This window comes from Glycine max, chromosome 14 (genome assembly GCF_000004515.6).
Source record: "Glycine max cultivar Williams 82 chromosome 14, Glycine_max_v4.0, whole genome shotgun sequence".
In the NCBI taxonomy this organism is placed as follows: Eukaryota; Viridiplantae; Streptophyta; class Magnoliopsida; order Fabales; family Fabaceae; genus Glycine; species Glycine max.
In genome coordinates, this window is record NC_038250.2 from 14,853,590 (window position 1) to 14,866,560 (window position 12,971).

A 12,971-nucleotide genomic window follows, 5' to 3' on the forward strand; every position below is an offset into this window, starting at 1 on the left:
AAATACCTCAAAAAAAAGAATATGTAGGTATTGTGCACTTCCGTTCGCACGCCTTTTTCGGAAAAAAAAAGATGTGATCTCGGGCATCAACCGTGTCCAGGTTACAAGCTGTTAAAAAAACAAACAAACAAACAAACAAAAAATATATCTTTGACTAAAAGGCCAGCACGCTTTTGAAAAGAGATAACTTCCAGCTTTTCTTTGAAATTTTTTTTTTACTGATCATAACCAGTTTTTGAAAAAAGATGTGTATGCACCTGAAGGGTGAATGCTGTGAAAATTTTCCCGAACGCCCAAAATAGACTTGGATGAATGCATGATTTGATAAAAGAACAGATTTTGGAAACATTGGGTTGACTTAAATAGGGAAAATGAATCCTGAGCCCTAGTGTCACATAACCATAAAAACTTGATGCTTGAGTGTCCTCATAGGTGCATGCATGACCAGTTTTGCATAAAATTTCCTAATCGTCATCGTTGCATGTGTGTCATGGAAATAATGTGGGGCATCCTCTTTATCCCTGAACCGCTGTCCAAACCCTGACATATATCATGTCCAGCCGTTCTACAAGCCTTGAGCCAAAATCCCAACTTACCATAAACCTTGACCCAGGGTGAGAATGTCAGTCCTTGCCCTCGGAAGAAAACTAAAAAGAAAATTCCCAATCAAAGAAAGGGAGAAAGAAAAAAAGAAAGAAAATTCCCAATCAAAGAGTGGGAGAAAGCAAAAAAAGAAAGAAAATTCTCGATCAAGGATCGGAAGAAAACAGAAGAAATATGCAGAAAGGCCTTTGGACCAGACAATATCTGAACAATATAGAATTGTCACCAAGTAAACAAGAAAAGAAGGAAACCACGACCTAAAGTGGTCCTCTCCCTTTGATTGCCAACCAAAATCCTGTGCATCGGTGACTTGTTCACCTCACACTAAACAAAAACAAAAAAGGAAAAGGTCAAAAACACTCAAAGCCAAATTTCCCACCAAGAAAAACAAACCATTCCCAAGAAAAAGTCCTATTGATCCATGATCACGCATGTAATCTTTGATTTGATAGTAAATGATTTCCAAAATCAAGTCATGACATATCTATGGTTCGGAATTAGGATAAAACACTTACCTGTGTGAGATTGATACACTTTGAGTGATTTTCTTCTATTTTTGTTGAACCCAGTGCTTCCTCTGAATGGTCATTTAGAAATGAAATGCTAACATCCATAATCTCATTTATGGTTATGAAAAAATTTCATCAACATACTCTCCTTCCCCAATAGACACATTGTTTTTCATCAAAAAATCATATGTTGCTCTGATCAGTTGGAAGTTTTGTTTCTTTACTAAAGCATGTCCGCATTTTAGTGAAGAAAACACTGAGACTATTTTTTAGTCTCACAGTTATCAAGAACTACGTAGGTCTGAGTTCCTCATCACAAATTGAGGATACGTAGGAGCAAAAGCCCTGCTTTTGTCGATCACCCCACCATGTGTTACCGTGACCCAAGAGTCTGGTGGCATGCGGAGCCACATGACCGTGGGATCCCCAAATTCGTATGTTCCATCATTTAACACTTGTATGTTATCTTGTTTCCATGACTTGAGGGACTAACGTTTGTTTTTGTTGTTTTTTTTTGTCCTTTGTTTTGTGCATACATTTTGTTTGGACTGTCGCGTTAGTGCTTACTTCGTTATCGTCGATAATGTTTGTTGAAATTCCAGAACCTTGTAGGGTTTTCCTATAGGAACGTCGTCCTAAAATAAAATGAACAAAATCATGAATAGAAAAAGAAAGAGGGGTTGTGAACAAATGTCGTATATATATATAAAGAAAAGAAAGGAGTTTTTCTTGTGTGTGTGTAAATAATGTGTGAAAAGAAATTCTTGTGTGTGAGCAACGAGTGTATATAAAGAAATTTTTGTATAAACCACGAGTGTATGTTGAAAAATGAAAAAGAAATCTTTGAACAAGAATAGAGTTTTATATAGACCGTGTTGATATAAAGAGAAAGAGTTTTTAATGCGTGTGTATACAGAAAAAATTTGTTGTGTATAGGAATGTAGGTGTACAAAGAAAACCTTTTCTCATAGTTGGTGATGGATGTATAGTTTTTGCGAACATATAAAAATGAAACAAAAAAAAAAGAAAGAAAGACCTCGAAGGTCGGCATGTTATGGTCATAGGAAGCATAAATCATTCATAGAGAGCAAACATATCTTTTGGAAACAAGAGACTAACGCTAAGAGTTTATTTTCCAGAATAACCGAGATAAGAATGGATGGATTCGCTGAACCGATGAAAGAACATAATTTGGAAATATTGGGTCTACTTGTGTAAATCCCAAGCCTTAGTATCACAATGCCATAAATTGGATGCTTGAGTACCCACCTAGCTGTAGCCATGACTAATTTTGCACGTTGTTTCCAAATCATCATTGTTATGCGTGCCTCGTGGAAATAATATGGAAATTCAACCCGAGACCGACACCTTGACACACGAATTTGTTTTGCCCTAGATATCAAAATCGGGCTCGCACGATGAAAAGACCATGTTGAGACACAACCTTAAGCTACTTTGAACCTTGGCCGATGAAAAGAATCCCCATCCTTTCCCCCGAAGAAAAGGACAGTAGAATCTCCTCAAGGGAGAGCGAATAACAAATGCTAAAACCCGAATTCCCAATCAAAGATCAGAAAGGAAGAAATGAAAAGAAAGGAAAGAAAAGGAAAGGAAGGATTCCCGATCAAAGATCGGAAGAAAGTAAAAAGAAAAAGATCGAAGGAAAAATAGAATAATTCCCGATCAATACAGGAAACCAGGAAAGAGAACAGAAGATCTTCTGACCAGATAAATTTTCGGCAGGGTAAATAACTGCCGGCATAGGAAAACCCATTTTTGAAGTAGTTCTTCCTTTGGGATTTCCATTCAAAGTCGCTCTCGACTGGCGATATCCCGCCCCACATAAACAAAGAGGAAAAGACCAAAACACCTAGCTTCCTCTCCAAAAACACTACCCTCGAGAAAATCCTATTGATCCGTGATCGTGCGTGTGATCTTTTGGTTTGATAGGAAATCATGTGCAAAATAAAGTCATGGTGCAGCTATGGTTTGGGATTAGGATAAAACACTTACCTGTGTGAGTTTTTATACACTATGAGTGATTTTATTCCCAGTTTCAGTTTGACCCGACGTTTCCCCTGAATGTTCATTTAAATGTTGACATCCTGCCCTTCATTTTCGGTTACAAGGAAAATTACTTTTGGCATGAGTATATTGTTTCTCTAAAATATGGTGCTCTCGTGAAATGATTTATTTTTCCTTGCTAAAGCATGTTCGCCTTTAAGGTGAAAGAACCCGGTGGACCATTCGGTCCCGCCGACAAATCTTATCCGGAGCCCCATGAATTGATTGTCATTCATGCATCCTCCACCATCGAGTCTGGAGCCCCATGAATTGATTGCCTAGCGCTGTTCGTCTATCCTCCCGCCAACAAATCTTATCCGGAGCCCCATGAATTGATTGTCATTCATGCATCCTCCACCATCGAGTCTGGAGCCCCACAAATTGATTGCCTAGCGCTGTTCGTCTATCCTCCACCCTCAAATCTTATCCGGAGCCCCATGAATTGATTGTCATTCATGCATCCTCCACCATCGAGTCTGGAGCCCCACGAATTGATTGCCTAGCGTTGTTCGTCTATCCTCCACCCTCAAATCTTATCCGGAGCCTCATGAATTGATTGTCATTCATGCATCCTCCACCATCGAGTCCGGAGCCCCACGAATTGATTGCCTAGCGTTGTTCATGCGTCCTCCACCATCAAGTTCGGAGCCCCACGAATTGATTGCCTAGCGCTGTTCGTGTGTCCTCCACCATTCTATTCGGAGCTCCATGAATTGATTGCCTAGCGCTGTTCATGCGCCCTCCGTTATCAAGCACGGAGCCTCCAGTGACTGGAAAATATATTTTTTGTTATTTTTCCGATCGGTTCCTTCGCCAAACCTGTGTATACGTATATGTTATGTTATTGGTGTTTTTTGTTTGTGTTTGTTTTGTGTTGTGCAGAGAAAGAAGAATGAGAGACGGAGTCGTCATAGACTAATCACAGAGAGGGCAAAGACGGACAAAATCAGTGTTTTATCTTTGCTTTCCTCTTATCTCCGATAAAAGGTAAGTAAAGAGGGGCAACTATCATACCCTAATTTCGTCCGGGTACCATTGTTTGACGACATGCAACCTTTTTTTGACAGCTTCGAGGTACTGGGCACCCTTTGTTACACAATACGTGAAGTTCTGTGACACGCCGAAGATCAAAAGGAAGCATTGTTACACAATCCGTGAGTTTCCGTAGCATGCCGGAAATCAAAAGGAAGCATTGTTACGCAATCTGTGAGGTTCCGTAACATTTCGAAAGCCAAAAAAGAGTAATTACGTGACCCGTAAGGTTCCATAACCTTACGGAAAGAAAACAAGTATCGTTACGAAATTCATAAAGTTTCGTAACGTTACGGAAAAAGAATCACCAAAAAAAGCAAAGGGGGTGTACTTAGTAAAAAAAGGGGGTGCAAATAACAACCAGGCCCACTTGGGCCTTCCAGGATGTTCCTCCAGAAGGCGGTTGCTTCTGGAGGAAGCAACCTGGCTCGCCTGGGCAAGCTGGGTGGCAAGCTCCTCCCCTATTTTCCTATAAATAGATGGAGGAGTGAAGGAGAATGGGGTTCAGCCCTTCTGGTATTTCGGGATCACTTAAAATTAATGAGAAAAATTGTTTCTGTGAAGAAAATCCAAGCCGAGGTGCTTCCGTAACGTTTCCGTGGGTGATTTCGCGAAGATTTTCAACCGTTCTTCGTCGTTCGTTCTTCGATCTTTAACCGGTAAGTTCCCAAAATCGAACTTTTCAATTCATTCTATGTACCCTTGGTGGTCCCCATTTGTTTCGCGTACTTTTATTTTCGTTTCATTTTCTTTCTGTACCCCCTTTTGACGTGCTTTAGTCATTTACTTAAGTCATTTTCTCGCCTAATCAAAAAATAAAATAAATTTCCACCGATCATTTGAATTGTAATATCCGTTAATTTCTGTTAAAATGAAATCTCACCGTTCGGTCATGCCGTAACCACGTTGGAAACCAAAAAGAGGTAAAATAATAATATAATAATCAAAAAATATCTTTTAGTAAAATAAACCAAAAAAAATCAATCGGAAGTTTCTCTTTGGGATTTCTCTTTCTTAATTGAATTGACTAATAACTAAAGTGAAACTAAGGCTAAAATTAACTCGCAAAGTCAAGCTCGTCCGCAAAAAAATCACTAAAAAAGGATTTTAAGGTTCGATGCCTTAGTTTTTCTCACCAAGTAATAATGGATCATTTTAAGGTCCAACGCCTTAAAAGGACCACCTTCCAAGTAAAAAGAATCGCTTGATTCGCCCTTTAGAAAGAACTACGTAGGTCTGATTTCCTCTTCGATGGAGGGTACGTAGGAGCAAGAGCCCCGCTTTTGTCGACCTCAAAAAAAAATTAAAAAAAAAAGAAATAAAAGTTTAGATACACAATTTCACACAATTCTAAATTAAGGCTGTTGTCTTTTGGGACAAACGTGAGAGGTGCTAGTACCTTCGTCAAACGTAAATACAACTCCCGAATTTGGAATATTCTTCATGACCGGTTTCCTTCGGTTTTTCCGACGTTTTCCACAAATAAACGTTGGTGGCAACTCCGCGCATTTTACTCCTTTGGATGACGCACCCGTGAGCCTCGCCTCGCTCGCCCGTAAAAGGGTAGGTTGCGACAGCACTATTTTCGCTGTTTGTTGGTTGATTCTTCTTGAAAAAATCCTTTTTGCTTTCATCAACTTCATGATGTTTGGCGGGCAAAGCACCTTCGACAACACGATCTTGCCTCATCAACCTTCGCTGCTCTTGAGCTTGCAGGACATGTAGCACTTCTGCCAATGTGATTTTCGACAGATCCTTTGTGTTCTCCAATGAAACTATAGATGCTTCATACCTCTCCGGCACCGTTACCAAAATTTTCTCTACAATTATCGAATCAGTAAAATCACTTCCCAACAACTTTATCTTGTTGGCAATACCCAACAATTTGTTTGAGTATTCTTTGATTGTCTCTGACTCTTCCATCCTTTGAAACTCAAATTACCTCCTTAAATTCAACATTTGCATGCTTCGTATTCTATCATCTCCAGCGTATTCCTCTTTTAGATAATCCCAAATTGTTTTGGGTGATTTAAGAGTCATGATTCTCATGAATATCATTTGTGAAACGCCAATGAACAAACATGACCTCGCCTTTGCCTTCTTCATCTTTCTTTCCTTGTGATTTTTAATTTGGGCCATGGTGGGATTTTCAAGCAGCGGATATATTTCATAATCCTCTTCCACAGCATCCTACAAATCCAAAGAATCCATGTAGGATTGCATTTTCACTTCCCAAAGATCATAATTCTCTCCATCAAAGATTGGAAGAGTTATGTGGGAAAAACTTGTTTCACCTTCCATGGTACAGGTCCCGTAAGAATAAGGCTCTCAATACTAATTGTTGGTTTTGTGGGAGAAATTATAAAAAACAGAGGAGAGAAGAGAGACAATACGTATGCGGAGGAAATAGAATTATTCTATTCTAATTCAAATTGTTCTCAGCAGCGATACAATAAATAGCAAAAGATAAACTAATTAGATAACAAGATATTAGCAAAACAGAATATTAAAACTAACTTGCTCCTTAAAGATAGGAATCACTTATTGACTAGGTTAATCCATTAAAACTGACTTACTCCTAAAATATAGGAAACCAACTTATTTACTAAATCCTATTTTAAAAACTGAAAAATAAAATATTATACAGTTACAAAAGTATATCTTCAACATAAAGAATCTTTATTACAAACAAATTATTAATGATTTTACAACAAAAAAATAATCAAGAAGGACATATTCAAATGATTACGAGGGTACCATTTTCGCAATTCACTTAGGATACCAAAAGTCTTAGTACCAACTCTGTCCCAAAGCAAATACAATCTCAAGACAGAGACCTTAGTTGACCTATCCTTGTCCGATATGTTGCCGAGTACTATTCAGATTGGGTGGGTACAAACAAATCCGTCCCAACCCGTTGCATTAACACGACCAGTTGGTCTTGGCTGTTTTTCCTTTTGTCTAAACTGCTCATTGTAAAAGTGAAAACAAACTATTATTACTATACATTGACTTATGCACTGCATAGGTATCTTGGTTTTTAAAATATATTATTTATAGTAAATAGAATTATTAAAAAGTTTAAAAACAAAAATAGAGAGATAATTATCTGTTTATTTAGAATTTTTATTGTCTATTAAAATTTTGTTTAGCGGTATTTAGTATATGCAATATTAGGATATAGTTTTACTTAAACTTGGTACTTTCAACTCTATATTTTATGAACTCTATTTAAATCTATTATCATAAGTATGCAATAATATGTAGATAACACTGTTATATCATTAAATTAAACGCTAATGTAACTTGTCGAGGAAATAATGACTATAAGTGTTAATTAGTTCTTTCTCGCCATTGATATGTTGTTGTACGTTTTGTTACCGTTGACATAAGGGGTTTAACTTTCCCATTATTATGTAATGTGGAATTTTATCTTTATAATTATATTTATAGTCCAACAATATTATAATTTATATTTTTTTAATGTGCAATACACATGAATAAAAAAAATTATACTGTAACTAGAATTCATAAATTAAGATTTTGAAGTACATTATAACCATTTTGTTAAGAAAATTAGCATGCTTACAATGAATATTGAATGCACTACTACCTTGCAACGCAATTACTAGCTTTATTTGTTAAGAAAATGGTTGACAAAAATTCTTCTAATGAGAAATTATTTTACTCATATCTACTGGCACAAAAATTAGAATTTTTTTCACAATTCTTTCACCAAAAAAAGTGCTTATATAGCAAACAAACTCACCTTTTTTTTTTAAGCAAAGAAGATTGCAGAGGCAACAAAATACTGTCTATATTCCAACTAGATTGACACTGCAACCAGCATTAAACCTATGCAGCACCCATGGAATTCATATAACAAAATAGTCTTCTTCTCTACTTCCTAGAAGTCTACAACTTTAAGATAGTATGAATATTTAACAGTTCAAGTATAATAGTTTTCTCCATAAATGATGGATAATGCAATGGAATCATTTCTTTTTCTGTTTACAGGTCCATCAAGAAAAAAGATCTGGTGTCAATTTGTTGTTCGTTATATAGAAGCAAAAAGTAAAAGACAAACTTAGAAAATATACGAAAAACAAAAAAAAAAACATAAAATTGCAATTTATAAATACAAGCACACCCATTAAATACAAGATGCTTTTTATATAGAGATAAAGCATAACTGACAAATGTAAAAGAAACTCCACAATTTAATGCTCTTAAAAACGCAACATAACAATAAACATCACAATAACATCTCTTAAGAACTTGGTCTAATGACAAATTATTCATTATAAAACAACTGAAGCACTGAGGCATTTTTCAACAAAGATGTGGCATAAACGTTAGGGACTTCTTCTTGAGCGTGGCACTGAATCCTACTCAGCCTTCTTTGCTTGCACTACTCACTTCCCTACTGTCTGCACCATTTCCCTGAAATATCGTGAAAAATTTCTCTGTTAATCTTCTAATACAAAATTTTACAAAATGGTAATAAAAAATTCAAAGGTTATAACTTTTTCTTGTATAGTTTATCTTACCAGGAAAGGATTATAAGTGACAGGTATCAAATATATATCATCTTTTCTTGCAACAGTCACTCCAAATTCCTCAGTCATGTCAAAGTCCTCATTTTTCATTCCATTTGGAAGCTTCCAATCAAAGTGATACAACAAAAATGCAAGTATCAGCTCAACACTTGCTAAACCAAAGGTGCTTCCTGGGCAGATTCTTCTTCCAGCACCAAATGGAATGTACTCAAAATTACACCCTTTGAAGTCAATAGAGCTATCAATGAATCTCTCTGGATAAAACCTCTCTGGTTCACTCCAGTAATTTGGATCTCTTGCAATTGCCCAGACATTGATAAATACCTTGGTTTTGACTGGTATATGGAACCCATTAATCTCACATGCCTGTGCACATTCTCTTGGAAGTATAAGAGGAGCTGGTGGGTGTAACCTTAGGGTCTCTTTGACAACTGATTTCAAATATTTTAGTTCATCCATGCAACTTTCGTCAACCCTTCCTTTCATGTTGAATATCTCTCTCACCTCAATTTGTGCTTTCTTCATCACTCTTGGATCTCTTATCATCTCTGCCATTGCCCAATTTATGGCAGTTGCTACTGCATCAATTCCACCAGCAAAGATGTCCTGCAAGGATATGCAAAGAGAGTAAGTTATGATTTGATTTTTCTGAAGTGAGGAGTGTACTATAGGCTATAGAGTATAAAGTGCACTTACAAGTTAAAATTGTTGATTAGAAGATCAGTTATTTACTTGTTGAGATTGTGAAAAATTACATACTCATGTATAACAAACTATGAATTTATTAAAATATATCTAAACAATAGATTTTCTCATTAGTAGTTATAACTTGGCACTAATTATCTAAAATGCACACCCTTCACATTGATGTAGTCGAATTCAAAAGGTATAACATGCAGAAGGCATCCAATAATACAACACGGAAATGGCTACACAGTAGAAAACTTTGAAGTGCTCATGTGTGGTATATTCTGGTGTAGGTATTAAACATGTGTCTAAGATCTGTTTATTTTATTTTTTTTATAGGCAAAAGGTATTTCATTAAAAGATGTAAAACTCAACTCTGGCACAAGAAATACCACTATCATGTTAATAAAAAGAGTCGGATGCAAAGAATATACCAAACTAAACCAAATAAAAACAAAGACCTCCAACTGAAGGACCAATACATCAAGAGTCAAGACATAGATCTCTTAAACATTTTTAAGAGAAGAAAATAAGATAAAATATATTTAACTTCTCTATAAGCTAAAATCAACTTATGTACCTTTTTTTTGTGCTTATAAAGAAATTTATTCAAACAAGACCAAAGTGTCATAGAAATGAGCTATGTTCATAAAAGAATGGATTAACAAATGTGGTTGTTATCCTTACCGAGGTAACTGCCTTGATATTGTTAATAGTTAAGCTAAATCCCTGGTTACTAGCATTACCCTCCTCGTATTTAAGGAGAACAGCTAACAGATCTTCCTCTGCTTTGCCGTTGCCTTCTTTGGCTTTTGACTTTGCCTCTTTGTGTTCATTGATGATGTCTCCTAGTATCCGATCAATTTGTCCAAACAGCTTCTCAAGCTTAGACCTCAAACCAGTAACATGTTGAAGCCATTTAGCAGAAGGAAATAAATCTCCTATGTTAAAACCTGCTGCAACTTTTACACCTTCTTTTATGATTGATATGAATTCTTCTTTGTCTTTGCACTTCATGCCAAACGCAGCTCTCGAAATTATATTGCACACTGATGAGTGCACTGCTTCAGTGAGGTTGATGGGGGACCCTTCATGTGAACCAACCATTTTGACAAGATTGGTGAACTCTTCTTCTCTAATTGACCGGAATGAGTTGACACGTTTTGGGGAGAGAAGCTCCATGGCGCATATTTTTCGTACCTGTCTCCAATATTCTCCATAAGGTGCAAAAGCAATACTTGTGTGTTCATAGGTCGTTATTTCTGAAACTAGAAACTTGGGCCTTGATGCAAAGTTGACATCATGGGTTTTCAGTATCTCCTCAGCATACTCTGCTGAGGAAACAACGATTGTGAAGATCTCCCCAAGTTGGAGATGCATCATGGGTCCGTATATTTTGGCCAGGTCTCTTAATTTTCGGTGTGGTGTCGATGTAACAAGCTGGTGTAAATTTCCTATAATAGGCAGTTTCCATGGTCCTCGGGGTATGTTTAGAGACAATTCAGTTCTCTTGAGTTTTCTCCCTAGTTTTAGGATCAGAATCATGAAGAGGAATAAGGGCAAGATAAGGGCTAATGAGTTGAGTATTTGAGAATCCATGGTGACTAAAATGATTAGTAAGAGGTTCTATCAGAAACTCCTTATATATAAAGATGAATAATGCTGCACATAAGGGAGAATCCAAGACTTGGGGGATTTTTTATAAACTAATTTTAGTTTTCTGTTGTTTCTTATATTTTATACAAAAATAAGGCCTACAAAGGCCTCATTTTAGCGAAGAAATTTCAATTATATTATCACCACAAACGCTAACTATCATCTACAGCGAGTCTTAAATAACCATTAAACCAAAGAAAGACAAGGCAAGTTCATATGCGCAAGGCTTGCCTTCTCTTTCTTGAAAAAAATTATGTCCAACTAAATCTCATTTTTGATGTTATAGCTACGCAATTCTTCTACATGTTAAAGTATATTTTTATTTTTATATTAGTATTGTTTATATTCATTGTTGAGCTTATTTTTAATTATTTTTGTACACGCAAGTGTATATATATATATATATATATATATATATATATATATATATATATATATATATATATATATATATATATATAATATTAGAGCCTGTGTAATGTATTTTCACCACAACTAAATTTGTTATTAGTCAGAACTAAAATAAAATTTGTTAATTTATTAAGAAATAAACATAAAAATCATTAATTTATTAGATATTTAACCCAAAACAAAAATTTATTTAAAAACAAATACAAAAATCAAATATCTATTAGGAATAAAAACATACTTAATCTTTTATATATATATATATATATAACACTCTTTTAGTAATTAAAATATATTTATGACATTTTTTTAATTATAACATTATGTTACTATTATTTACAAAAAATTAATGATGCAGTTGGCACTGTAGTTTAATGTGACAAGCTATAGCCAGCACTAACCTCACCAGATTTAATTTTATAGATCATAGGCATGTGTCTGTACAGAAATTTTTCCGGTTATTTTGTTTTCGTAAATTTTAATAATTATATCAAAATGGTCACCTGTTTAATCATACAGTCTGCCAAGACGAAGTCTAAAACTTCTACTAAAACCCAACCAATAGTTGTTCTTTTAGTTAATACAACCACCAACGGCTTATGTCCTTTTCTTTCCTTATCTTATATGAATAAAAATTGGTGAAAATCTACCCTCTAACTAATTGATATTTAGAAAGGATAGAGAGACAAGAAAGAAAAATATAAATATTATAAAGAATATAATGTGATAAAAAAATAGAAATAAGAAAATAATAAGTGACAATAACGTATTTAGAATTATAAAATGTTCACATATCTCTCTTCTTCTTACGTAGAGCAAATTTTATACTTTTCTACATATTTGATAACGTAGCAATCCACATCCATGACTAGTAAATTAGACTTAATTGGAGACAAAATGGTGGATGTAATTTAAAGTAGAACTGTATGTGATACAAATTATCGTACATGCTTGTAAATCAATTGGTGGCATATATTGATGGAAAAAAAAATTGTACAAGATGGAAAAAAATTGATGGGGGTTAGAAACACTTCCATCAACATTAATAAATTGATTATTAAGAACTACGCGGCCCGGCTTTTGATTAGTTTTGGTTGACTTACTGGTGGAATTAATATAGTTTAAAACTGATCCATTAATGTAACAAGTGAGCAATTTCAATTAATGAAACGGATATGGATCTAAAATAATCAATGTCGGTTGACTTGTGTGAACATTTAAAACTGAAACCTAACTGATGTAACAAATGTTGACCTATAATTATCAATGACTTGTCTGCATGGAAGCGCTTTTCATGGGTCACAGCTGCAGAAAGATACGAATGCTTCAACTTCGAGCTAGGGACAGAGGGAGAAGAGGAAGGGCCAAGTGCAGGGACGGAACTACGTTTACAGTAACAGGGGTAGTCGCCACCCTGAACTAGAAAATGTTCTGAATATATACAATGACAATA

General features: G+C 35.4%; 1 protein-coding gene across 1 annotated transcript; it reads right to left on the reverse strand.

Annotated features, from left to right (window-relative positions):
- Positions 1-8,324: 8,324 nt before the first annotated feature.
- LOC100797504 (cytochrome P450 71D11) lies at positions 8,325-11,252 on the reverse strand. Its single transcript, XM_006596043.4, has 3 exons — positions 10,142-11,252; positions 8,759-9,373; positions 8,325-8,651 (listed from the first exon to the last, which is right to left on the reverse strand). The coding sequence occupies exons 1-3, from the start codon at positions 11,051-11,053 to the stop codon at positions 8,601-8,603; spliced, it is 1,578 nt and encodes a 525-aa protein (XP_006596106.1). The 5' UTR covers positions 11,054-11,252; the 3' UTR covers positions 8,325-8,600.
- Positions 11,253-12,971: the final 1,719 nt, after the last annotated feature.